The 25836-nt window shown below is 57.0% G+C and overlaps 1 protein-coding gene across 2 annotated transcripts in view; it reads left to right on the top strand.

Moving 5' to 3' along the window:
* The window catches only part of TLN1 (talin 1), a 35069-nt gene that overhangs the window by 7111 nt on the left and 2122 nt on the right, over nucleotides 1–25836 (top strand). The window contains exons 3-56 of one of the 2 annotated variants that reach the window (XM_026865478.1): nucleotides 825–922; nucleotides 1108–1237; nucleotides 1464–1616; nucleotides 1897–2039; nucleotides 2445–2572; nucleotides 3073–3133; nucleotides 3426–3530; nucleotides 3850–4005; nucleotides 4271–4372; nucleotides 4598–4674; nucleotides 4856–5036; nucleotides 5732–5845; nucleotides 6182–6290; nucleotides 6758–6966; nucleotides 7085–7183; nucleotides 7383–7433; nucleotides 9172–9339; nucleotides 9623–9917; nucleotides 10019–10185; nucleotides 10555–10683; nucleotides 11026–11139; nucleotides 11356–11469; nucleotides 11606–11740; nucleotides 11892–12020; nucleotides 12139–12241; nucleotides 12317–12525; nucleotides 12620–12739; nucleotides 12897–13094; nucleotides 13424–13563; nucleotides 13664–13757; nucleotides 13927–14016; nucleotides 14191–14313; nucleotides 14496–14639; nucleotides 14959–15120; nucleotides 15209–15349; nucleotides 15603–15784; nucleotides 16134–16266; nucleotides 16389–16490; nucleotides 16620–16790; nucleotides 16950–17099; nucleotides 17223–17324; nucleotides 17439–17558; nucleotides 17858–18004; nucleotides 18956–19122; nucleotides 19373–19556; nucleotides 19793–19918; nucleotides 20224–20340; nucleotides 20420–20605; nucleotides 20714–20821; nucleotides 23758–23863; nucleotides 24005–24129; nucleotides 24411–24536; nucleotides 24680–24742; nucleotides 25004–25186. In XM_026865478.1, coding sequence (XP_026721279.1) covers nucleotides 825–922; nucleotides 1108–1237; nucleotides 1464–1616; nucleotides 1897–2039; nucleotides 2445–2572; nucleotides 3073–3133; nucleotides 3426–3530; nucleotides 3850–4005; nucleotides 4271–4372; nucleotides 4598–4674; nucleotides 4856–5036; nucleotides 5732–5845; nucleotides 6182–6290; nucleotides 6758–6966; nucleotides 7085–7183; nucleotides 7383–7433; nucleotides 9172–9339; nucleotides 9623–9917; nucleotides 10019–10185; nucleotides 10555–10683; nucleotides 11026–11139; nucleotides 11356–11469; nucleotides 11606–11740; nucleotides 11892–12020; nucleotides 12139–12241; nucleotides 12317–12525; nucleotides 12620–12739; nucleotides 12897–13094; nucleotides 13424–13563; nucleotides 13664–13757; nucleotides 13927–14016; nucleotides 14191–14313; nucleotides 14496–14639; nucleotides 14959–15120; nucleotides 15209–15349; nucleotides 15603–15784; nucleotides 16134–16266; nucleotides 16389–16490; nucleotides 16620–16790; nucleotides 16950–17099; nucleotides 17223–17324; nucleotides 17439–17558; nucleotides 17858–18004; nucleotides 18956–19122; nucleotides 19373–19556; nucleotides 19793–19918; nucleotides 20224–20340; nucleotides 20420–20605; nucleotides 20714–20821; nucleotides 23758–23863; nucleotides 24005–24129; nucleotides 24411–24536; nucleotides 24680–24742; nucleotides 25004–25186 — 7289 coding nt within the window. The remainder of the gene's footprint in view (nucleotides 1–824; nucleotides 923–1107; nucleotides 1238–1463; nucleotides 1617–1896; nucleotides 2040–2444; nucleotides 2573–3072; nucleotides 3134–3425; nucleotides 3531–3849; nucleotides 4006–4270; nucleotides 4373–4597; nucleotides 4675–4855; nucleotides 5037–5731; nucleotides 5846–6181; nucleotides 6291–6757; nucleotides 6967–7084; nucleotides 7184–7382; nucleotides 7434–9171; nucleotides 9340–9622; nucleotides 9918–10018; nucleotides 10186–10554; nucleotides 10684–11025; nucleotides 11140–11355; nucleotides 11470–11605; nucleotides 11741–11891; nucleotides 12021–12138; nucleotides 12242–12316; nucleotides 12526–12619; nucleotides 12740–12896; nucleotides 13095–13423; nucleotides 13564–13663; nucleotides 13758–13926; nucleotides 14017–14190; nucleotides 14314–14495; nucleotides 14640–14958; nucleotides 15121–15208; nucleotides 15350–15602; nucleotides 15785–16133; nucleotides 16267–16388; nucleotides 16491–16619; nucleotides 16791–16949; nucleotides 17100–17222; nucleotides 17325–17438; nucleotides 17559–17857; nucleotides 18005–18955; nucleotides 19123–19372; nucleotides 19557–19792; nucleotides 19919–20223; nucleotides 20341–20419; nucleotides 20606–20713; nucleotides 20822–23757; nucleotides 23864–24004; nucleotides 24130–24410; nucleotides 24537–24679; nucleotides 24743–25003; nucleotides 25187–25836) is intronic. The other variant, XM_026865479.1, reaches the window with a different exon arrangement.

The raw sequence follows: 25836 nt of genomic DNA, 5'->3' as shown, positions 1-25836 counted from the left end.
ATAGCCAGCCAAGACAGCCTGCGGCCTGAGGTTGTTACAAAGGTGGAGAAGGACCTTTCCCAAGGCAAAACCAGGCATGATCCTGGCCTCTTGCAGCAGGAAAATAGGACTATCCCCGTGGGTCTGAGCCAGAGTGCCACTGCCTGGGCTCCAGCAGCAGCACTTTCACCAGGTACCCCAGCCCCAAGGGAGCAGGGTTTGTTGAACAGCACTTACTCACCACTGCTGAGAACTTGTAAGCCTTGATCCCATCCTCCTTCAGCCTCCTCCTCCTCCTCAAATGGAGAAGTCCAAGCTCCTTCAATCCCTCAAACCAAGGATCCATCAATTAAGTTGCTTCTCTCTCTATCTTTTCAAACCCTGCTGTGTCCTTCTAGGGAGGTGCAAGACCACATCACCATGGAGTACTCAATGTGTGGACGCACCTAGGTTTTATAGACCAGTTCCCCGCACCCTTCCTGGTGACTCCCAGCATTTTATTACTTTGCTTTCACTGCTGCTATATGTTGCACCAAAGATTTCAGAGAGCTGTCAACCACAACTCCAAGCTCTTCCTTCTGTTGTGACTATCAGTTCCAAATTCAGCATTGTGTAGGCATGCTTCAGATAACTTTTTTTCATAGATAATTGTGGTAAAACATGTACCTCAAAGCCTGCTTGCCAGCTTTGTTGCCCACTCATTATATTTAGGCTCCAGCATTCACAGTGGTGTTGTGCTTCATGTGCTGGGCTGCACCAGTACACATCCTTGGGCACAGGATGGCATATTGGTGGCCCTGTCCTTCTCAGGATTACCCTGGCAGAGGCTTTTACCTGTTTTACAGCCAACGATTTTGGGCTGTTCCTCTCGGATGAAGACCCAAAGAAAGGAATCTGGCTGGAGGCTGGAAAGGCTCTGGATTACTACATGCTTCGCAATGGGGTAAGCATCCATCCCACGTCCTTCCAGCTGGTACCTACCTTGGCCCCGTGGTTGGATGTGCCCACAGTGTAGAGGTGGTGTGGGTGCCTCCCTGCTGCCTTTCATTGTGCCCTGCAGCACCCCACCCCACAATTGCACCCTGTGCCAGTGCCGCTGCTGTGAGCTGTCCTGTACTGTGCCCACAGGACACCATGGAGTACAAGAAGAAGCAGCGGCCCCTGAAGATCCGCATGCTGGATGGGACGGTGAAAACAGTGATGGTGGATGATTCCAAAACTGTCACAGACATGCTCATGACAATCTGTGCCCGGATTGGTGAGAGGAGGGGGCAGCCACAGTGGGGAGGAAGGGAGGTGGGGAGGTGGGGAAAGGTGGCAGTGTCTCATGAGGGTACTGGGGATGCAGCAGATGGCCTGGCAGTAGGGGTGTCTAAGGGGTGCGTGATGTTGGGGAGGGGGCACAGCTCTGCACCCCTGTGTTGCACCAGGCTCTGTGTTTGGCAGCAAAGTCATGCTAAGCTTGGTGCTCTGCTCTCCTGCAGGCATCACCAACTATGATGAGTACTCGCTTGTTCGGGAGATCATGGAAGAGAAGAAGGAGGAGGTTACAGGCACCCTTAAGAAGGACAAGACTCTGCTGCGAGATGAGAAGAAGATGGAGAAGCTCAAGCAGAAATTGCACACAGATGATGAGTGTAGGTGCCTGGTGTGCTGGGGATGGGGTCAGCCTGGGCCAAGGGGAGCAGGGGCCCCTGCAAGGGGAAGAGCCAGTACAGGGGAGTAGAAAGAACTGTGATGAGGGAACATGTGCCCTCACTCCTTGGAGTGTGTCCTGCCTGGAGGCCCAGGACAGAGGGGTGAGAGCCTGGATGCACCAGACAGACATCCATTTCCCACTCCGTGTGAGCAGTCCTGGAGCTGGCTCCGGCCTGGCCTCGGTGCCTGTCCCTGCTCACGCCCTGTCATTGCCTGCAGTGAACTGGCTGGACCATGGCCGGACCCTGCGTGAGCAGGGCATTGATGATAACGAGACACTGCTGCTGCGGCGCAAGTTCTTCTACTCCGACCAGAACGTGGACTCGCGAGATCCTGTGCAGCTCAACCTGCTCTACGTGCAGGTATAGCTCCCTGCAGCACCTGGCTCCACTGCCCTGTGCCAGCCCCTTGCCAGGGCTGGTGGCTGAGGGTTTTGGCCAGGGGCCACCATGGGGGGCACTTCAGGCTACCCAGTTAGCTCCTGGGTAAGAGCCAATGCTAGCAATCCCAGCCCCGCCCTCTGCATACTCCTGAGTTCCTCAGGGGATCTTGTGTCTCCTCTGCCTGGTGGGAGCCATCCTGAAGTCCTGCTGCTGTTCCTCTCCCAGGCTTGGTGATGGTCCCTTTGTGGGACAGTCTGGCCCTAGATCCTCCTCTTTTTCAGGGCCACTTCTTTTAAGTCTTGAAAACAGGTCCTGCTTGTTGTGGAGGGGAGTGGTGGCAGGGCTGCATGGCTGCCCATCCCACGGTGGTGTCTTCCCACACAGGCTCGCGACGACATCCTGAACGGTTCCCACCCTGTCTCCTTTGACAAAGCCTGCGAGTTTGCCGGCTACCAGTGCCAGATCCAGTTTGGGCCGCACAATGAGCAGAAGCACAAGCCGGGCTTTCTGGAGTGAGTGTCCCAGGGAGCCCCTGGGCTTGTCTGGAGGTGGCTGAAACAGCTTGGCAGCCCCCAGCAGTGCACCAACACATGGGGCTCCAGGGCTGCATTTGCCTCTGGTGTGACCTGTCTCCTCCCTGCAGCACAGTCCCCATGCGTGGAGGTCCACGCTGGCTGCATGGGGTGCCCAGCCCCACATCCTGCTCCCTCTGGCACCCCCCAGGTACATGCAGAAGCTCTGATGGGGGCAACCCCAGGCCATCATATGGCCACACCTGATGCTGCACAAGGGGCTGCATCCTCGGTACCTCCACCTCACTTTCAGCAGGGCAGCTCCTGGGGCAGCTTTCATTACTGCATCAACTTCTGCAACCTTCCTGCTTCCAAAAATCCTAGCCTATGCCCTGGCAGGGGTTTGTCCAAGCCTCTGGGTTGGGTCTCTTTGTAGTCAAAGGCATTTGCCCTGGCTTTGAGCTCTGCTGCTAACAGCTGGCCTGGCTGTCTCTTGACAGACTCAAGGATTTCCTGCCCAAGGAGTACATCAAGCAGAAAGGGGAGCGCAAGATCTTCATGGTACGTGGAGGGGGATTGTTGAAATCTGGGCTTCTTGTTCCTCCTCGTCAAATTTTGAGGCTGCTTTTGTCTCTGGAGGCAACATATAGCAGGTTGGCAGGTGAGACAGGATCAGGAAGCTGTAGGTGGGCAGACAAGGCAGCTCCTAAGGTCTCAGAGATCAGAGGGGTGCTGTAGCATGGATGGGGGATGCTGGTGGAATGGGAAGAGCCTAGAAAGGCTGTGACAGGGCGATGGTGACACTGACAGGGGACCATGGAGCTAGCATGATGTTCTGTCTTTTCTGTTGCAGGCCCACAAGAACTGCGGGAACATGAGCGAGATCGAGGCCAAAGTTCGCTATGTGAAACTCGCCCGTTCCCTCAAGACCTATGGGGTCTCCTTCTTCTTGGTCAAGGTAGAACAGCAGTTCCCCTGGTCCCACCTCTCACTAACCAAAATTCCTCTTCTACAGCATCCCTCCGTCTGTCCTGTCTCCAGCTGCTACCCCTCAACCCATGTTGCTCCTGTTTTCCCTGGGTCTCCACTGCCCACCTCTTCTTCTTGCCTTTCCCTGTGCACTGCCTTCCCACTCCTTGGTTCATGTTTTTTCTCATTTTCAAGCCTCATGTCATGGTTGTCACCATGAGAGAGAGTGGCCAGGGGGGTGTTTGGTAGCTACAGCAGGCCTCAAAGGTGTCCCAGGGACAGCTCACCCCTTCTGTCATGGCCTGCAGGAGAAGATGAAGGGGAAGAACAAGCTGGTGCCACGGCTGCTGGGGATCACCAAGGAGTGCGTGATGCGTGTGGATGAGAAGACCAAGGAAGTGATTCAGGAGTGGAGCCTGACCAACATCAAGCGCTGGGCAGCCTCACCCAAGAGCTTCACCCTGGTAGGGACCAGCCCTGGTCCTCCACACTACCCTCCCTGGTGGGCCCTGGTGGTCTAGAGCTAATTCAGCTCCCCCATGGGGGGCTGCTCTCATGCTGACCCCTCTCTTGGTTATTGCCCCACAGTGGCACAGCCTTGCCTTCCTCTGGTGCCTCTCCTGGCTCTTGTTTTGGAGGCTGGCACTTGGGTGCTTAGCGCATACCAGAGGGGCTCAGGATGGCCACCAGTGCCCTGCTCTGGTGCTACCCTGTGCCCTGCCATTGCAGGACTTTGGAGATTACCAGGATGGTTACTACTCAGTGCAGACAACGGAAGGGGAGCAGATCGCCCAGCTGATTGCTGGCTACATTGATATCATCCTCAAAAAGGTGAGGCCATGGTGAAAAGGGCACTGACAACTGACTCCTCTCTGGCCAGGGGTGCAGGTTGCCCCTTCCAGCTGCCTCCAGACAGCCATTGGCACACAGTGCTGCTGGGGGAGCTGGAGGCAGGACAGGGGGACCCTGTGGCCTCAGTACAGTGCCTGGGATGGAGGACGAGGGGAAGGCTGGGAGGTATGTGCTGTCTGACATGTTTTTTCTTTCCCTCTACAGAAAAAGAGCAAAGACCACTTTGGATTGGAGGGGGATGAGGAGTCCACCATGCTGGAAGACTCTGTGTCTCCAAAGAAGTAAGCCTTCCAGGACCAAGTTAGCTGCCAAGCAGAGGTTGAATGGAGAGCAGACTCCAGCCAAGCTTGCAGCACAGTGTGTCTGGAGGAATATCTGCCAGTCCTTTGATAGCATCACTCCCACGGAGCTTGGTGCCAGGGCTGTGAGCACCCCTTGACCTGGTATTTCTTCTTGTTTCAGGTCAACTGTCTTGCAGCAACAATTTAATCGTGTAGGCAAGGTGGAGCTGGGTTCAGTGGCCCTGCCAGCCATCATGCGGACAGGGGCTGGAGGGCCAGAAAACTTCCAGGTGGGCACGATGCCACAGCCTCAGCTGCAGATCACCAGTGGTCAGATGCACCGAGGGCACATGCCTCCTCTGGTAAGCATTCTTGTGCCCACCATAGGACACAGACTCTGAAAGGTGCCCATTAGGCTCATGTAGACCAATCCATTTGGGCCCATGGCCAGGCGTTGGCTTGGTGTGAAGTGCAGGGGCTCTGTGCCGCTGGTCTTGTGTGATTGCTGGCCTGGCTGAGCTGGTAGTCTCCCGCACCCACTCTGCAAACTTGAGCTACACCCTGGCATTGCACCCTGGCTGGCAGCCACAGCCTCTCCTTCAGGTTGAGCTGCCCTGATCTGCTGTGCCTGGCCAGCCCCACCAGTGCTGTAGTTTGCAGTGGAGCCCTGTGCCTGGATTTGATGTCCCCCATGTCCTCTGTAGCTGGAGAATCCCTTGGGAAAGGCCATGAGGAGGCTGTTTTCTTTGGCCCCACGCTGCCTGCTGTGGGACTTACTGTAAAAGCCTTGTGGGGTCCCACTGCATCTGCTTCCCACTTCCCAAGAGGTGGTTAACTGTGAGTCTTGCTTGTACCCACAGTGGGATGGGGCGTTTCCTAGTGGGAGGTGCAGAGGGGAGACCTCCTTTTTCCTAGGTGCATCCCACCTTGTGGAGGCACCTACCTAGAGCACTGTCACCAACAGCATGTTACACCGTGTTGCAGGGGGTTGTGTGAGCCAAACATTTAAGCCTGAATTTCGAGCCTGCATTGTACCTCAGTCTGTCCTGTGTTGCAGACTTCAGCCCAGCAAGCCCTGACTGGCACCATCAACTCCAGTATGCAGGCAGTGCACGCAGCCCAGGCCACACTGGATGACTTCGAGACTTTGCCACCCCTTGGGCAGGATGCTGTAAGTGCTGAGTGAAGGTGGGGTGCTGGTGGGGACATTGCTGGAGGTTGTTGACTGGACTGAGTAAAGCTGGCTGCATTCCCAGGAGAGGTTTCAGCAGCTCCTGGGAAGATCTGCAGCCTACAAAGATGTGGGGTTGTATCCCACTCTTGGGGCAGGAGTGGAGGGGACCCTTCATCATGTTGCTTGGTCAGGATGGCATGGGAAGTTTTGGGTGGTGATAGCTGCTCTTTCCCTCTTTCTTGTCTCCCCTTTCCTGCATCTCCCTGTGTGAGCATGAGTGCACCTACCCATCGCCTCCACCATCATCTCCTGACCCTGTCCTCCCTATTTCAGGCATCCAAAGCTTGGCGCAAAAACAAGATGGATGAGTCCAAGCATGAGATCCACTCCCAAGTGGATGCTATCACTGCAGGCACAGCCTCAGTGGTCAACCTCACTGCAGGTATGTAGAGGGGTGGAGAAGAGGGATGTCCCATTTTTGGAGAAAACTCGGCATCTCTCTTCTGGCTGAAGGTCATGGCTCCTGCCCTCCATCAGAGACTGGAGGAGCCAGCTTGCCCCAGCTAGAGCTAAATCAGCCCTGACTGCTGCTAATGTGCATGTAGAGCTGGCCATGCCCCCACAGTTTGCCCTGCCTTTAGATTCCAGTCTGTGGCCAGCCCAGTCCTCCTCCCAGTCCTTGGCTGACCAGCCATCTTCTGGACTAGGAGTGTGTTGTCTAGTTCCTGCTATAGCTCCAGGCCCAGCCATGGCATGATGCAGCTCTTTTTCCCTAGGCTCTCATGCCCAAACTCAGCTTAGGAGCCAGAGGGTCTCTCCTCCCACTCTCGGGAACCAGAACCACATCAGTGACAGGCATAGGATTGTCTTGAAGCTCATCCCATCCTGACTCATCTCTTCCCTGTGCAGGTGATCCAGCAGACACAGACTACACTGCCGTGGGCTGTGCTGTCACCACCATCTCTTCCAACCTGACGGAGATGTCCAAGGGTGTGAAGCTGCTGGCTGCGCTGATGGAGGATGAAGGAGGCAATGGACGGCAGCTTCTGCAGGCAGCCAAGAACCTGGCGAGTGCCGTCTCTGACCTGCTGAAAACGGCACAGCCTGCCAGCGCTGAGGTGGGGGTCAGGAAGGGCCCTGGGACCTAGAGGCGGGTGGAAGGCAAGGGGGAACCATTGGGTGAGGTTTTAGGACTTGTTCACGAGCCTGATGTTGGTTTTGTCTTGTTTCTTGCAGCCGCGTCAGAATCTCCTGCAGGCTGCTGGTCTCGTGGGCCAGACTAGTGGGGAGCTGCTGCAGCAGATCGGGGAGAGTGACACTGATCCCCGGTTCCAGGTGAGTGCACCTGGTGGCAACCGGTGACACCCACTTACTAAAACCATCAGCCTTTGCACAGGACCTGGCAGGAGGGCTCCAACCCAAAGCTCGGTTGGTGACTGGCTGTGACTTTGCTGAGGGGGGGGACAGGCCATTGCTAATCTATCCCTAGAGCCACGGTGATATAATGCCTCTTATCTTGTGGATTCTCATGTAGATCCAAGAAAGTCGGCGTGCTTGGATCCTGACTGCCTCAGACCCAAAGACGGTAAAAGTGGGCTGCAGGCATGGCTTGGTGGTCCCTGCTCTCTCCAGTGTGAGAAGTTCTCCTCTGGGAACTGTCAGCTGAACTCTCTGGAGAAGGGCTCTTGTCAAAAAATCTGTTTTTCTGGTGGTTGGCTCTTAGAAGTCCATGCACTCGGGTCGCTACTTGGACAAGCGCTGCTACGGGAGTCCTCCCTTGCAGCTACCTTGGCTCCTGCCTGCTGTTCGCTGCCCGTGGGAGCTGCTTGTCTGCCCCCACCAGAGACCCAGGGTGGCTGGAGTCTCATGGGGTGGTTTGTTCTGGCTGAGCTGACTTCCAGTTGGCTTGTTTTCCCACAACTACTCCCTTCAGCACAGGGGAGATAGCATACTGTTCTGAGGAGAAGGATCCAGCTACAGTACAGACCAAAACAAATGCCAGAAAGAAAGGGTTTCTGTCCATGGCAGCCACATAGCCTCAACATGAGCAGAAAAGCCTGTACAGATAGCCAAGGGGAGCAGAAAAGCTAGCACCAGAGCAGGAAGCCATGCTCAGTCAGGACAGGGCAGCCCCAAGGGGTGGATTTAGGACCTGGAAGACAATTTGCACACATACAGTGGGATGCTCTACCTCACAGCTGTCAGACCCGAGTGTATCTACTTCCCTCTTTGGGCTCACATGCAGCAGTTTGGGACTCTGGAGCTGGGTGCATGCACTTTCCGGTTTCTCCTCCTGTCTGGAAAGGTGGTGGGTTGCAGCAGGAGTAGTCTTGGCATGCAGGAGGTGAGGGGATGCTGTGACACTTCTGCTTGGTGGACAGAGGCTTAACTGTCATGGGGTGTGGGGCCACTTGTGAGCACGCACACGGCAGGAGGATTGCAGGTGCAGCAGGCAGTGCTGCCGTGCGTACCAAGGTTTTTGCCCCAAGCATTTGCTCTTTAGTACAGGTGCTGCCAGTTTTGACTGGCAGCATGCTGCAGGAGCTAATCCTGAAGGCTGCAGTGTGCTGTCACGCCTGGTGCCCTGCGGGAAAGCAGTTTGCCATGTGCTGGTTGCTGCCTGTTGCGTGCTGGCAGGGCAGTCCTGTGCCTTCCCTGCTGCCCCTGGGGTAGAGGAGGCTGGTTGCTACATCATACCTCTCCTTTAGCCCCAGGAATGACAGCAGAGATGTATCTTGTCACTAATGAGCTAGAAAATAGCTAGCAGGCCTGCAGTACAGACCAGTGTGGGCAGCATCTCCTGCTCACCTGTTACTGGTGAGATGAGCCTGTGAGCTAGCAGCTGCCCCTGGTGTGTCTGCACCACAGCGAGCTTCTGCCTGCCATTTGGCTAGAGGGGGTTGTAATTTTTTCGCCATTTGGCTTTGCACGGGCTGCAAAGCTAGGCAGTGCTGGCGGTGCCTTGCAGCAGGTTGTTGCTGTGGCACAGTCAGGGACTTGGCGCAGGTTGTTGCCTAGGGAGTGGGAAGTGAGCAGGTTGTGGGTATTGGGGTGGTGATGAACGTTGCCCAAGCTGCTCTGGGCAGTGTTCATGGCTGTACCACGGTGCAGGCTGCAGCTCGAGGCCAGGCTGTAGTACTCAGCAGAGATGGGGTCGAGGTGTTGCCAGCCACTCCAGGTGTTCAGTACTGCCAGTGCTGGACTGAGTGGATGAAAGGCCCCAAGAGCTCACGTTTCCCTGCTGAATATTTCACGAGAGCTCTGCAGGCTGCTGGTCCTCCTGCTGCCATGGTTCCTGTACTGACCCTCTCCGTCCCCCCCAGGACATGCTCATGCAGCTGGCAAAGGCAGTGGCCAGCGCAGCCGCAGCACTGGTAATCAAAGCCAAGAACGTGGCTCAGAAAACGGAGGACTCAGCCCTGCAGACGCAGGTGATCGCTGCTGCCACCCAATGTGCCCTCTCCACCTCCCAGCTGGTGGCCTGCACCAAGGTAAGCAGCGAGGTTAACCATTGCCTTGGCATGACTGCAGGCATCACCCAGCTGGTGGCAGCTCCACAGTGGGGTTGTAGATGTACCAGGATGACACATCCTCAGGCAGGACATTAGGGGTCTGGCACCAGAAGTGTGGGCTGCCTTGTGCTGGGGTCCCTACCACTGTGCCCAAACAGTGAATATCCTCTTTGAAGGAGCAGAAGTTGGGGACAGCTGTTCCTGCATAGCTCCTACAAGGAGCACACAACACTTGCTGCCCATCATTTCTCTTCCCCTCCAGGTAGTGGCTCCCACAATCAGCTCCCCAGTCTGCCAGGAGCAGCTGATCGAGGCCGGCAAGTTGGTGGCCAAGTCGGCGGAGGGCTGTGTGGAGGCCTCTAAGGCAGCCACCAGTGATGACCAGCTCCTGAAGCAGGTGGGGGTGGCAGCCACAGCTGTCACCCAGGCCCTGAACGACCTGCTGCAGCACATCAAGCAGCACGCCTTGGGTGGGCAGCCCATTGGACGCTACGACCAGGCCACCGACACCATCCTCAATGTCACTGAGAACATATTCAGCTCCATGGGCGATGCTGGTGAGAGTGGCTGATGGCACCTGCAGTGAAACACAATGGATGGGGAGGTATCGGGGAGCCCATGGGACTTGCTAATGGATCACCCTTCCTTTCTGTCCCAGGGGAAATGGTTCGTCAGGCTCGTATTCTGGCCCAGGCCACATCTGACCTTGTCAATGCCATCAAAGCCGATGCGGAGGGAGAGACAGACCTGGAGAACTCACGCAAGCTGCTGAGCGCGGCCAAGATCCTGGCTGATGCCACTGCCAAGATGGTGGAGGCTGCAAAGGTCAGTGGTGTGGGGGAGGATGGATGCTGGTTTTTGTCCCCAACCCTGTCCAATGCAGTCAGCTTTGTGCTGGGGAGGGAATGAGCAGCACCTGGTTGGGGAGGTTGTTCCCAGAACAAGGGCCTGCACAGAGCCAGGGACCTGTGTAATGTAGTGAGGCTCCTCCTGGAGGTGGTAGCAGAAGAGCTGTTAGCTCTTCTGCTGCTGAGCTCTCCTGGAGAGGCTTTGGGCATCTCCCCAGCACTGTAAGCAGCCAGACTGCCTTGTGGGGGACTCTCTGGCATCAGGCCAGAGCGCAGCCACTGCTTCAGGAGGGCAAGGGACCCTGTGGTCCCTGCAAGGTGTGATGGGTTTCCTTCTTTTCTCCAGGGAGCTGCAGCCCACCCAGACAGTGAGGAACAGCAGCAGCGGCTGCGTGAGGCAGCAGAGGGGCTCCGCATGGCGACCAACGCTGCAGCCCAGAATGCCATCAAGAAGAAACTAGTGCACAAGCTGGAGGTGAGATGTGGGGCAAGGGGCCACAGAGGACAAGGAGGCATGGTCAGTGAGCGAGACCTGACCGAGAGCTTCTGCATTCCTGCACTTTCCAGAGGGATAAAGTCCTTCTCATGTACAGAGTCTATGCTGCATTCTTCAGAGACTTCCCCACTGCTCCCTTTCCTTACTTTGTATACCATGTTGCTTTGTCATGCTGGGCATCAAGGGTTCTGGGGAAGGTCCAGTGTTGCAGGTGGAGGTCCAGGAGAAGAAATGTAGGGGCAGCTGAGTCCCAGTGTCCTGCCCCTGAGCCCCAGGGCAGGCTGCTCTCCACCAGAGCTAACTCATGCCTCCCTCTTCCAGCATGCAGCCAAGCAAGCCGCCGCATCCGCCACCCAGACCATTGCTGCCGCGCAGCACGCTGCCTCCTCCAACAAGAACCCTGCTGCACAGCAGCAGCTGGTGCAGAGCTGCAAGGTAAGGGCCCAGGTTTTATCCTGGCATCTCCTGCACCGCCTCTCCGTGTCCCTTCTCCCATCAGCCATGCTGGGACTCTGTGCTTGGCCACAGTGAGTAGGCAGGACCTTCTGGTCCTCACACAGCTCCCCTGGGAGCCAACCTTTTGGTCACTCATCCTGGATTAGACCTCTCTCCTCTTGACTGAGCCCTTCTGGTGACCCTCCTCTCTGGCAGGTGGTGGCAGAGCAGATCCCGATGCTGGTGCAGGGCGTGCGAGGAAGCCAGTCCCAGCCGGACAGCCCCAGTGCCCAGCTGGCTCTCATTGCTGCCAGCCAGAACTTCCTGCAGGTACCCATGCTGCCCAGAGCCTCCCGTGCCAGCTCTGGCAGTACAGCTTTCCTACTGGGAAGCCTGCTGCACATGGGCAGCAGAGAGATACTGCATGTTCGTCCCCTTCTCACTGCTTTTTCTTTTGGCCCATCAGCCCGGTGGGAAGATGGTAGCTGCAGCCAAGGCCACTGTACCCACCATCACGGACCAAGCCTCTGCAATGCAGCTCAGCCAGTGTGCCAAGAACTTGGCCGCAGCTCTGGCTGAGCTCCGCACTGCCGCCCAGAAGGTGAGAGGCTGGGTCCTGTCCTGCAGCAGGACCCTGACTGGGCAGAGCACAGGGGAACAGTGGGGACGGCCCAGTGCCGGGTTGTGATCTCTGCCACAGCAGGGTGAGCTCAGCGGTCACCTCACTCCCCTTCCCTTCTGTCCCATCACAGGCTCAGGAGGCGTGCGGACCCCTGGAGATAGACTCTGCGCTGGGTCTGGTGCAGAGCCTGGAGAGGGACTTGCAGGAAGCCAAGGCAGCTGCCCGTGATGGCAAGCTCAAGCCTCTGCCAGGAGAGACGGTGAGGATGCAGTGAAGGGCAGTGCAGGGTTATGTGGGGTGCGCAGTGGGGTGGGGGAGCCATGGGATGGAGGCTGGAGGTACAACCCACCAGCATATACCCACTTATCCCCCCGCAGATGGAGAAGTGTGCCCAGGACCTGGGGAACAGCACAAAAGCTGTCAGTTCTGCCATTGCTCACCTCCTGGGAGAGGTGGCCCAGGGCAATGAGAACTACACAGGTACTATCCTCCACACCAGGGCTGGGAGAGGGGAGGGCGCCGTGCCAGCTGCCACTGACCTCTCCATCCTCCCAGGGATTGCTGCCCGAGAGGTGGCCCAGGCCCTGCGCTCACTCAGCCAGGCTGCCCGCGGAGTGGCAGCCAGCACCCCTGACCCACAGGCACAGAGTGCCATGCTGGAGTGTGCCAGCGACGTCATGGATAAAGCCAACAACCTCATTGAGGAGGCACGGAAAGCTGTGGCCAAGCCCGGTGATCCAGAGAGCCAGCAGCGCCTGGCCCAGGTGGGGAGAATGGGTACCCTGGTGTTACCGTCAGCCCGTGGGAAGGGCATGAAGCTGGCTGGGGGATGGTGACCACTCTTTTGCTTCTCTGCAGGTGGCCAAGGCGGTGTCACAGGCCCTGAGCCGCTGCGTTAACTGCCTGCCGGGGCAGCGAGACGTGGATGCTGCCATCCGCATGGTGGGAGAGGCCAGCAAGAAGCTGCTGGCGGATTCGGTGAGCTGAGCCAGGGCGGGAGGGGAAGGGGGAAGCCTTGTAGGGATTCAAGCCGGTCCATCTACACCGGATTCCTCTGTATCCCCAAGTATGTGCCAGACCTTCATCCTGCGTCTTTATCCTCACTGCCTCTCCTAACCCCTCTTCCTGCTTCCAGTTCCCTCCCAGCACCAAGAGCTTCCAGGAGGCACAGAGCCAGCTGAACCAGGCAGCCGCAGGGCTCAACCAGTCTGCCAATGAGCTAGTGCAGGCATCGCGTGGCACCCCTCAAGACCTGGCCAAGTCCTCTGGCAAATTTGGGCAGGACTTCAATGAGTTCCTGCAGGCAGGAGTGGAGATGGCCAGCCAGTCTCCGGTGAGAACAAACACCTGCTGGGGGATTGTGGTTAGAGTGAGAGGTTTGGCTGCCTGGGAAGGCGACTGACCGCAGGCATGGTGGCTGGGCAGAAGTGGTTAGGGTGGTTGTGGCCAACACAGCTGGTGAGATGGGATCTGGAGCTGTGCAAAACTGCAGCAGCAGGGAGAGAGTGGCTTGGGTTTGTCCAAGTGATGCTGTTGTATCCTTGCTGTTGGCAGATGAGTTAGATGAAGAAAACCAGCTCAGCTTGAAAACCACTGAAGAAGACCCAGGGTGGGAATGGAGTTTGGAAACTGCTGCATGTAACTCTTCTTGGCTTCTTGCAGAATAAGGAAGACCAGGCACAGGTGGTGTCGAACTTGAAGAGCATCTCCATGTCCTCCAGCAAGCTCCTGCTGGCTGCAAAGGCGCTCTCTGCTGACCCTGCAGCCCCCAACCTCAAGAATCAGCTGGCAGCAGCAGCACGGTAGGAGGAACTGCTCCCTGTGAGCTGTTTGCTATAGCAGTGAGTTCAGGTGGCGGAGCTGGCATTGATCCCTGGGGTCTTTCTCCCCTGTTCCTGGCAGGGCTGTGACTGACAGCATTAACCAGCTGATCACCATGTGCACGCAGCAGGCACCGGGCCAAAAGGAGTGCGATAACGCCCTGCGGGAGCTGGAGGTGAGAAACCACATCGTAAGGAGGCAGTAGAGGGGATGAGGTGGTTGTGTGCAGAGATGGTGGGGAGCGGGGAGCTGTACCCCGCTGTAAGGGGCAGGAGGGAGCAAAGATGAAGTGCAAGTGGAGGGTGTGGACCCTTCCCTTGGATGTGACACCTGTGTCCCTACAGACAGTGAAGGAGCTGTTGGAGAACCCCACCCAGACTGTCAATGATATGTCCTACTTCAACTGCCTTGACAGTGTTATGGAGAATTCCAAGGTGAGTCCTGAGCTGGAGGTGGAGGTCTGGGGAAGGATGGGGAGGTTTGGGAAGGATGTAGGGACAAAGAGAAGGGTGGTTCCTCCCCTGTTGGTGAAGCAGTTTGCTCTGAGCCTGGGAGCACAGTGAGGGAGCAGGAGGTGGTCTCTAACCAGTGTCTGGTGTGTCCTGCAGGTGCTGGGCGAGTCCATGGCTGGCATCTCCCAGAACGCCAAGAACAGCAAACTGCCCGAGTTCGGCGACTCCATCAGTGCCGCCTCCAAAGCTCTCTGTGGCCTCACGGAGGCAGCTGCCCAGGTGAGACATACTTGGTCCTAGCCCTGAGCATTACCCCTGGTGCATAGTTGCCATATATGCCTCTCTCCTTCCCCTCAAAGCCTGGCCCTGTGGTGTGGAGTTGCCAGCCTCCTCTGCAGCCCCCACCTGCTATGAGCCTCTCCTCTGTGCATGAGCTCTCACTACTTCTCTCATGCTCCTAGGCTGCCTACCTTGTGGGGGTCTCAGACCCCAACAGCCAGGCTGGACAGCAAGGCTTGGTAGACCCCACTCAGTTTGCTAGAGCTAACCAAGCCATCCAGATGGCCTGCCAGAACCTTGTGGACCCTGCCTGCACCCAGTCCCAGGTGAGTATGAGTTGGAGCATCACTATGGGCATTTTCTTGCACGAAGGGGAGAGAGTGTGAAGCTAGTTGGAAGAGCTGCAACCCAGAAGTTGGCCAAGATTATGGCTTGTGTCTCATCAGACCTCATCAGCTGTACTGGGAACCAGCTGGCAGCTTTGGTGCTATGGTGGCAGTCCAGATGGGGCCTTTATGGTTGTGCGGGACTTTGGTGATCTTTCTTGGGTACCAGCAGGGACCTCTGTGCTCACTGGTGGCCCACATGGAGCTGTGGAGATGGGGAGTCATGGTGGACCCTGCCTCACCTTGCTCTTCCCTGCAGGTGCTGTCAGCAGCCACTATCGTAGCGAAGCACACCTCGGCCCTGTGCAACACGTGCCGCCTGGCCTCCTCCCGCACCGCCAACCCTGTGGCCAAGCGCCAGTTTGTCCAGTCAGCCAAGGAGGTGGCCAACAGCACGGCCAACCTGGTGAAGACTATCAAGGTGAGGTCTCCCCTCTGGGGCACTGTGGTGGGGATGGGATTTAGGGCACGGTGGGGGTTGGATAACTGCTCTGGTCTCTCCGCACCAGGCCCTGGATGGCGAGTTCAATGAGGAGAACCGTGAGCGGTGCCGTGCTGCCACTGCCCCTCTCATAGAGGCTGTGGATAACCTGACGGCCTTTGCCTCCAACCCAGAGTTTGCCACCGTTCCTGCCCAAATCAGCCCAGAGGTGGGATGCTGGAGGGGCAGGGAGGATGTGGCCTGGCTCTGACAGGAGCTGCTGTAGGGTGGGGAGGAGCTGTGGCTCCCCTGAGCTTGGGATGGAGTCCCAGTGTGGGGCTGGTGCCTTGTGGAGGTGTGATGGGGAGATGGCAGCAAGCCCTGGGGCTTCAAGCGGATGTGCCAAAGGGAGGGTGGTGGGACAGGGAGTGAATTTCCATGCACAGTGCCTTGCCTCACTAGCCTGTTGTCTGCCTCTGCAGGGGCGCAGAGCCATGGAGCCCATTGTCTCTTCAGCCAAGACCATGCTGGAGAGCTCTGCTGGCCTCATCCAAACTGCCCGCTCTCTGGCCGTCAACCCTAAGGACCCGCCGCAGTGGTCGGTGCTGGCTGGCCACTCCCGCACTGTCTCAGATTCCATCAAGAAGCTGATCACCAACATGAGGTGAGCAGAGTCCTGCCCGCTTGGCTGTGGCCCTCTCCATGCTGGCAGGTGCCCCTTCTCTGAGTGACCATCACTGGGGATGTTTTGGCTCATCATCCCCTTGGCCACTGCTGGTGGTGGGAGACCAGGGATCGGATGGAAGATGCTGTCCCTCCTGTCCTGCACATGAGCTGCTCCAGCCCTGCCCTGAGTTGATGGGAACACATGCTGGTGTGCCTGGGCCTTATGACACTGAGTTGCCCCAAACCCCAGGAGAGGGATCCTGCCCCTCACCAGCACCAGCTGAGGCTGGGAACAAAGGGGTGACATGGCATCTGCCAACGCTGGTCTGATCCATCTTGTTATGCAGGGACAAAGCTCCAGGACAGCGGGAGTGTGATGAGGCCATCGAGGTCCTGAACAGATGCATGCGGGAGGTGGACCAGGCTTCCCTTGCTGCCATCAGCCAGCAGCTGGCTCCCCGAGAAGATATCTCCCAGGAGGTGGGTCAGGGGCGCACTGCTGCAAGCTTAATGGGGGCGAGTGTCCTTTCCCCTAGCTCCCAGCAGCATGCGGTGACTCCAGCCCTGCTGCAGCCTCACACAACACCCTCTCTTTGCAACAGGCTTTGCACAACCAGATGATCACAGCTGTCCAGGAGATCAGCAACCTGATTGAGCCTGTGGCCAGCGCGGCGCGGGCCGAGGCCTCGCAGCTGGGGCATAAGGTAACACAGGAATGGGCACAGGGAGCTGCTGCTGAGGCAGTCGGTGGGTGTGGAGGAGCTTACAGCAGGAGGAGAGGCACAAGGTAGCTGGGGCTGGAAGCTGCTGGTGCTGATGCTGCTCTTCCCTAGGTGTCCCAGATGGCTCAGTACTTTGAGCCGCTCATTATGGCGGCTATCGGTGCTGCCTCCAAAACGCCCAACCACCAGCAGCAGATGAACCTTCTGGACCAGACCAAAACGCTGGCCGAGTCTGCCTTGCAGATGCTGTACACAGCCAAGGAGGCTGGTGGGAACCCCAAGGTGAGCACGAGGGGCACTTGTCAGGGGTGTGCTTCCCTTCATGTGTGGGTGCAGCGTGGTGCACACGGGTGTGCCAGACACAGAAACTCAGGCCAAGTATGCAGCATTCCTGTCGGGAGGGGAGCCACTGCCTTCCCTCACTCTGCCTTGTCTTTGCAGCAAGCTGCACACACCCAGGAGGCTCTGGAGGAGGCTGTGCAGATGATGAAAGAAGCAGTGGAGGACCTAACTACCACCCTGAATGAGGCAGCCAGTGCTGCAGGTGTTGTTGGTGGTATGGTGGACTCCATCACCCAGGCCATCAACCAGGTGAGGGAAGCGTGAAGACGACCTGGCCAGGGCTGGGGGTGAGAAAGAGGAAGAGACAGGGTCAGGCCCTACAAGGTCTTTGGACTGCAGCTGGAGCCAGGGTCTCCTGATGGTCTCTTGCAGCTGGACGAGGGGCCGATGGGTGAGCCAGAGGGGACCTTCGTGGACTACCAGACCACAATGGTGAAGACAGCCAAGGCCATCGCAGTGACTGTGCAGGAGATGGTGGGTGCAAGCAAGCAGAAAGTACTACCTGCCACCCATGCAGGGTGAATGCTCTCCTTGCCTGCCCATCCCAATGCAAGGCCCCTCTAACTCCTGCTCTTCTTCCTTCGGCAGGTCACCAAATCCACCACCAACCCGGACGAGCTGGGCACTCTGGCCAACCAGCTCACCAACGACTATGGGCAGCTGGCACAAGAGGCCAAGCCAGCTGCTCTCACCGCTGAGAATGAGGAGGTGTGAGCATAGGGGAGAGTGCTGGAGTATGCTGCAGGGCAGCACAGGGTCTGCTGAGTGTGAGAGCAGAGGACGGAGGCACTCAAACCTCTTGTTGGAGCTGGGGGCAGGCAGCATTCACACCTCCCCTGCAATATGGTGTAGAAACATGGAGTAAATCTGTGTTTCTTTTTTCTACCTTCTGAGTTGGAAGATTGGGAGAGAAGAGCTGGATGGGGGTGGCTGGTGTTTCCCAGTGGGTATCATGGATGCAGTGCTTAGTTCCCTGATAGATCTCTCACACACGTGTTCCCTTCCAGATTGGGTCCCACATCAAGCACCGGGTGCAGGAGCTGGGTCATGGCTGTGCTGCCCTCGTCACCAAGGCTGGAGCCCTGCAGTGCAGCCCCAGCGATGCCTACACCAAGAAGGAACTTATAGAGAGTGCACGCAAGGTTTCCGAGAAGGTGAGCAGCCCAGAGAGGGGCGATGGCGTAGCCAGGTGGCAGAGGTGCTGGATTGAGCCATGTGCTCTTGGAGCTGCCACTCTTGGTTCTCTTGGTTCTCCCCTGGTCCTGTTAGCTCTGTTGGCTCGCTCAGCCATGCTCGCCCTGCCCAGCTGATGAGGTAGGGGATGGATCCCCCTCTCCAGGCACCGTAACAGCAGCTGGTGCTGTGATGGGTGTAATGTTCAGGTGCTGCCTGTTGATGTGTGATAATGGCCTGCCAGGGGAGACTGTTTTACACACTGGTGTCAGGCCAGGGCTCTCCAGACTGGCTCTTGCAGTGGTAGGCAGTAGCATTTGCTGTGTCTCCAGCCAAGCCTGCAGCTCATGCTGGGTGATTAATCTCCCCTTCATCTTTTGCTAGTGTGGTGGAAAGCATCCTGTCCTACAGTCAATCTAAAAAACATAATTCTGAATAACAGATGAAAACATGGCTAAAAAACTCTAGTCAATAAAGCAGCAATAGAGCGGCAAGACTTGTAAGCAAGAGTACAAAAGCAAAACATTTGTTTAGAGTGCTTGGCATGTGCCTGCACACTCAGGACCTTCTGCAGGTCCTTCCTTTTCAAGATTACTTTTCATCAGCAAACGTGTTCTCCTATGAGTGCTTGCCCGTATGCAAAAATTGACTTTAGCAGCTAAGGGAATGAGCTGTAATATTCTGATGCCCATCATGCAGACTTTATTCATTTGGAAACTAGCAGAGTCCTGTATCTCCTGGACCCCCAAACACAACAGGTACAGGGTGAAAATAAAAAAATAGAAGCTAAGAAGGGGTGTCCAGACCACTTGATTCCAAATTTGTCTCCTTGGTGTGAAGTGGCTCCATCCTGGGAGGCGTCGGAGGATGTGTGTAGTGGGGGATTGCCTGAACCTGCTCTTCTCCACAGTCACCTTACTTGCACCCCGCAGGTTTCTCACGTGCTGGCAGCCCTGCAGGCTGGGAACCGTGGGACGCAGGCCTGCATCACAGCAGCCAGCGCTGTCTCTGGCATCATTGCTGACCTCGACACCACCATCATGTTTGCCACAGCAGGAACCCTCAACCGGGAGAACTCAGAGACCTTTGCTGACCACAGGTACCCAGGCACCTTGTCTGGCCTCTGCTCAGCCAGAGATGAGGGCAGGGGTCAGTCCATGTCCTGTGGTCTCCCATCTTTCTGAGCTGTGGACAAGCTCCAATGAGAGCGACAAGTTCAGGTCACACTGGCTCTGTTTCCCCACCAGCTTGTACATACAGAAGGCAGGGTCCACAGTCTCTCTACACCCCCAAGGCCCATGTGTACATGTAGAGGGCTGTGTCCTTTCTGACTCCCTTCTTCTTGCCAGGGAGGGCATCTTGAAGACAGCCAAGGCGCTGGTGGAGGACACCAAGGTGCTGGTGCAGAATGCCACGGCCAGCCAGGAGAAGCTAGCCCAGGCTGCCCAGTCCTCCGTGTCCACCATCACCCGTCTGGCAGAGGTGGTGAAACTGGGTGCCGCCAGCCTGGGATCTGAAGACCCGGAGACTCAGGTGAGTTGGGAGGTGTGGGGTGAAGCAAGCTCATAGCTTGTCTGAAGGGGCCAGGGGTTGAAGGTGGTGTGTGGTCCTCTGGGCTGGATTCTGCATGTCAAGGAGAGGGCTGGCTGGGCTTTGGCTTGTGCTGCCTGTGCTGTATATTGTGTACATGTGTACTGTGTGACCTAGAGTGCCCAGATCTCTTGAGTGTGACAGTAGCCAAGCAATTGTCCTTGTCTTGCTCTCCCCAGGTAGTCCTGATCAATGCTGTGAAGGATGTGGCCAAGGCACTTGGAGACCTGATCGGTGCCACCAAGGCAGCTGCTGGCAAAGCTGGAGATGACCCTGCTGTCTACCAGCTGAAGAACTCCGCCAAGGTCTGAGCTGGGTGTGATGGGGAGTGGATGGGACAGGAGGGGATGGAGGAAGAGCAAGGGGGCTTCTCTGCCTGTCTGGGGGCAGGAGGACAACTGGGGGGCAATCAGAGAAAGGTGGTGAAGGAAGGGGCACAAGGGACAGAGCAGAACATGCAGAGGAGGCATTTGTAGGAGAATAAGATGAGGTGGTTTGAGCGGAGTATGGGGACAGGGCTGTTTTGGACCAAACTGTGAGGAAGGAACAGGTGCCAGCAGTAGCCTCAAAGCTTGCGTGGAACTTCACTTGGCTCTTCTCCCTTCCACAGGTGATGGTGACAAATGTCACTTCCTTGCTGAAGACAGTGAAGGCTGTTGAGGACGAGGCCACTAAGGGGACACGGGCACTGGAGGCCACAATAGAGCACATACGCCAGGAGCTGGCAGTGAGTACAGCCATGGTGCACTGGCTGCCGTGCCTCTCGCTGGCTGCCCCACACCTCACCACTGCCTCTCGCCCTGCAGGTCTTCTCCTCCCCTGTGCCTCCTGCCAAGGTCTCCACCCCGGAAGACTTCATCCGTATGACAAAAGGCATCACGATGGCCACAGCCAAAGCGGTGGCTGCTGGCAACTCCTGTCGGCAGGAGGATGTCATTGCCACAGCCAACCTGAGCCGCCGTGCCATCGCGGATATGCTGCGCGCCTGCAAGGTAGGGCAGGCAGGGGACATGGATCTGGCATGTGTTTGTGGGTCGCTGGGGATGCTAGCAAGGATGGTGCTGGATATGAATTGGGGCTTCCCTGTCTCTGGGTTTCAGGAAGCCGCCTACCACCCGGAGGTGAGTGGGGATGTGCGGCAGCGGGCGCTGCGCTTCGGCAAGGAGTGTGCCAATGGCTACCTAGAGCTGCTGGAGCATGTGCTGGTGGTGAGTGTCCCTGCCCTGGTTCCCAGGGTGCTCCCAAATCCCCAAGGTCCTCTGCGTTCTGCACCTCCTCCCACTGAGGTCTTTGCACAGTCCCCTTCGCTGCCCATGCCAGCGCAGCACCAGGCCTAGCCCCAACCATGGAAGCAGACATTAGAGATTAACAGGCTCTGAAGAAAGGTATTTGCCTAACAACAGATGGAGATTAACTGACCATAAACAGATGGAGGCAGGAAATTCAACAACACAAGAGCAACATCCTGAAGCAGTTTCCAGTAAAAGTGGTGGGAGTAAGAAACTTCAGGCACTGTAACTCCAGAGCTTGCTAAGATCACCAGAGTGTGAGAGACAGGCAGCACCCACGATAGCAGAGGTGATGACCACAAGCACCAGCTGCACCCGTTTGATCTGGTGATTCTTGAGTCCTTTCCAGGACTTCAGCTGGCTTCTTTGATTAGTTGTCCTACAAGATGAGTGTATAAGACCGTAGAGCAGTAGAAAGGATCCAGTGAGGTCCTTCCAGTGGTTTGCATTCTTGGCAAGCTCACAGAGATAGTCAGGGGTGCTGGAGGGATGCATAGACCTGGCCTGCAGAGCTGCCAGAGCCCTCAAGCTGGGGTCAGGACAAAGATTGAGGGTGAGTCAGCTCTGTGGCAAGGTTTCACTAAGGTGGTTAGAAGGGCTTGGTGAGAGTCTGCCATTCAAGTTCACCAGGTACAACGCATTTGAGCTCAGGCTGTGGTTTCCTGCAGGGAAAACCCCTTTAAGGCAGAGGGTAACCAGCACTAGCAACACAAAGAGGAGGTGGACAGGAATCGATGGCTAAAAATTGAGCTGGGCAGAGGGAATGTCAAAGGGTGTTTTTATCCAAGGGAGGTAACCACCGGGGTGCGGTTCCAAGGGAAGCAGTTTGTTTTCCATCCTCTGCACCTAGGTCAAATGTCTGGAAGATGTTTTAGCCACATGTAAAGTCATGTCAGCCAAGGCCGGAGTGCTGAGGAGAAATTCTCTGTCTGACCTGTTGTTACGAGGTGATTGGGCTGATGACTTAGTGTGGCAGTGCCCGAGGTCAGCCCCCTTGCAGGAACGTACTATTCTGCTGTGTTTTGGGTGTAACCATCCAGATGCTGTGTGATGTCTCTTGAATACCATACATTGGTACACCCCATGAAATGTTCACTGAACGTGCATATTAGTAAGCTCGTAGCCGCCAAGGTGCCTTCAGCTCCAGACAGACACCATTGAGCAGTTTTAAATGTTTTCAAGAGCAGAGAGCATTTGGTGCATTACGTGGCATTTGGTCTGGATGCGCTTATGAGGGTAAACCAGCCATCGCTGGGTGCCACCAGCTCAGAGACTCGAAGCCGCGTGCAGCTTCAGTGACTTCGCTGGGATGGTCCCATATAACTCCAGGGTAAAGCCATGACGCCCCCAGCCTCCGCAGCACTCTGGTCTGTGAAGACAGGAATGAAGCTCATGTGTCCCATTTATTAGAGGGCAGCAAGTTCCTGGAAAACCACAAGCAGGAAGGATGTAGGGGTATGGGAGGGAAGATGGTGGATGCAATGCTGCCTTGCTCCCCAGCAGCAGCAAGTCCGTTGCTGTATGCTGGGTCCCCTTGGGAAACAGTGCCTTGCACGGAGCTTGTACAAGCATGTCTAGGGTTCAAGAAAGAGGGTTATTTGACTCAGGATGGAAACCGTGGCTCGAGGCAGAGGAGTGGGAAAGTCTGCATATTTCACTGGGGAGGGGAAGGAACTTGAACCTCCATGGGGACTTGGTATGTGGTAACGATAGGTCTCTCCCTCCAAAAGCAGAGAGATCGCATGGCTGAAAACTGCAGTGAAGCAATTCAGCGCTGGGAGAAATAAGGTGTAAAGGGGGACGAGGAGGAGAGTGCTTGATAGCTGCTCTGGGTGTAGGTGGCTTCTCCAGCCATGGGAGCCTCATCCAAGTGTCCCAGTTCCCCCAGCCCTATGAGGCTGGAGTATGAGCTAATGATGGCAGCACAGGTCCCCACTCAGGACCTCTGATCCTTCATTCCCACCTCTCCTCTTGGCTGCCCTTCATCCCTCACTGGAGAGCACCCACCTTCCACTGCCCTCCCTGTGCTCCCCATCCCCACCACCTGCGTGTCCTGGCCAGGGCGTTCACTGCTTTCTTCTCTTTCTTCTCCCTCCCTCACTCCCTGTCAGCCGGTGAGTAAGGCAGCATTGGGGTGCCTGCTGGTGTCTAACCTCAGCATGAGCCTTGCTCACGGCTTGTCTGCGTGCCCAGCCCAGTGCTGGGGTGGCACTTGCGTGTGTCGACAGGGACCCCGAGGTCCGTGTGTGTGCGTGTGTACTCACACCCACTCTAGCTGATGGGCAGCTGCTGCCTGTGCGGTGCAAGTCGGGCCAGTTTGAGCACTGCTTGTGCATATGGACCTTGTGTGTGTACACACACGTGTGCTGTGGTGTGTGCATGTGTCCCCCCTAGCCCTGGCAAAGGACCCTCATGGCTCTGCCTGCCACCTTGTCCCAGCGGGGTCAGCCCTCCTGCACTGGAACATGGATCCAGGATACCCCCCTTTGAGCAGCTTGTGTTTGCAGACAAATCTCCAAAATAGAGGGGGAAATGCTACTGGAGCTTGAAGTGCTTGGGGGTGAGGAAGAAATCCTGGACTGGTAGCTGCTGAGTGCAGGAAGGCCTGCACTGAGGGTCTTGTGTCTGCCAGACACCCCAGAAGCTGTGGATGCAGAAGGGCTAAGGGGAAGCTCATCCCATCCTTGGCCAGGAGGAGACCAGCCAGGGTCACTGGAGAAAGCATCACAGACATCTGATGTGTAAAATGTGGGGGGGAGCTGGGTGATCCCACCCTCTTTGCCTGGGGAGCACACTCCAAACAGACCTATGAGGACCCCCTATTCCAGGTGCTTACATCTGCTCCTTTCCTGCAGATCCTGCAGAAGCCAACTCATGAGCTGAAGCAGCAGCTGGCAGGCTACTCCAAGCGCGTGGCCAGCTCTGTCACCGAGCTCATCCAGGCGGCTGAGGCCATGAAAGGTGAGGAAGGGTCCTGCTCAGAGGGGCATCATCAAGGGCTGGGATTAGGATGGAGGGCTCAGCAGCTGATGGAGGAGTTAGGGCAAGTCAGAAATGAGGCCACACACAGGTTTAACCTGCCTTGCTTCCTGTTTTTTGTAGGCACAGAGTGGGTTGACCCAGAAGACCCCACTGTCATCGCTGAGAATGAGCTGCTAGGGGCAGCGGCTGCCATTGAGGCTGCAGCCAAGAAGCTGGAGCAGCTGAAACCAAGAGCCAAGCCCAAGGTAGTGGTGCTGAGCCTTGGCTGACCCCTGTGTTCAGCTTGGGGTGGGCTGGGGCCCTTCTGCCAGGTGTGACGCTCCATCCAACAGCCAGTTCCTCTTTCTGCAGTCCCACTGCCTTCATCCTCAGCTGGACCTTCCTGAGGCAGCCCATGTCCTCCAGCACCTCACAGCTCTTAGTCCAACTTTATATGTGCCCTCAGCCCCCTCCAGCCATCATCATGCTCTTGTTTCATCTGTCCCAGCACCCCTGACTGGGACTTAGACCCTGCTTTTGCCCACAGCAAGCAGATGAGAGCCTGAACTTTGAGGAGCAAATCCTGGAAGCTGCCAAATCCATTGCTGCAGCCACGAGCGCCCTGGTGAAGGCAGCCTCAGCAGCCCAGAGAGAACTGGTGGCCCAAGGAAAGGTAAGGCTGATAGAGGAAAAGAAATAAGAAAATGTAGGGTTGTGGTGGGTTCTCCCTTCTCCCAGGGCTGCTTGTAGCCCTCCTGCCCTATGGCAAGGGGTGCGTGGGGTGGCGAACCTCACTCCCCCTCTTAATTCTCACAGGTGGGCGCCATCCCTGCCAATGCCGTGGACGATGGACAGTGGTCCCAGGGACTCATTTCAGCCGTGAGTATTAAGGTCATGCTCAGGGGATTTGGCGGGACCCTCCTTTTGGCTCCTGCTGAAGAGATAAGAATGCTTTGCCCTTGCACTTCTCACCGGTGGAGGAAGCAGTCATGCTTCTTGCTCACTCTCCCACTAGCTGTGACATGGCATGGAAGCTGGTTGTCACCATCCCGTGCTCCACAACCTCCCTGGGGCCTGTCAGGGCGTACCCTCCCCAGGGGTCGGCTTCCAAACCCCCTCTGACAGCCTCTCTCGCTGCAGGCACGCATGGTGGCTGCTGCCACCAACAACCTATGTGAAGCCGCCAATGCAGCGGTGCAGGGCCATGCCAGCGAGGAGAAGCTTATCTCGTCTGCCAAGCAGGTGGCTGCCTCCACGGCACAGCTCTTGGTGGCCTGCAAGGTGAAGGCTGACCATGACTCGGAGGCCATGAAGCGGCTCCAGGTGAGTCCCAGACTGCCCTTCCAGCCCCAGCTGCCTCCTCACAGCTGGTCAAGGGGTGGGTGGGAGTGGGGTGAGGGCATGTGGGTGCTTCCCGGGGCTCACGCTTCCTGCCTGCGTGCCATCAGCAGGAAGCTCACTGGAGCACAGGCTCTGGGGCACTTGGACTTCACTACTAGCTGTGTGACAGGCCTGTGAGTGATGCTGGGCTGCTGAGACCTGCAGCATTCGGGGAGGGTGAACTGACAGGAATGCCTGAAATGCATGCACTGCATCACTGGCATTCGAGCGGTTAATGTTAGGGGTGGGGGGCATGTTTTGTAGCACCCTTAATCCTCAGAGGCCATGGCACACAAGAAGTTAATGCCCATGCGTTGGGGAGTTAATGTGGGGTCCCAGTGTTGGTCCCTCTCGGGGGGCCAGCAGAGCTGCCCAGTCCCTGCCCCATGGCTCAGACAGGAGCCAGAGCCCGCTGGTAGCAGCAGCGCCTGAAATGGTCATGAGCGGGTGGCAAGGCATCGAGCCATGTAAAGGAATCCCTGCCTGCAGCTCCCAGCACTCCTGGCTGCCTCTCCGGCCTGCCAGCCCGGCCTGGGGCAGGAGTTTTTTCACACACACACACACACACACCCCCCCACCACACACCTGTCTCT

The sequence above is a fragment of the Athene cunicularia genome (assembly GCF_003259725.1).
Source record: "Athene cunicularia isolate RWA chromosome Z unlocalized genomic scaffold, athCun1 chrZ_part1, whole genome shotgun sequence".
Taxonomy (NCBI): Eukaryota; Metazoa; Chordata; class Aves; order Strigiformes; family Strigidae; genus Athene; species Athene cunicularia.
Note: the sequence above shows the minus strand (reverse complement) of the source record. Positions and strands in the feature narration are given on the sequence as shown.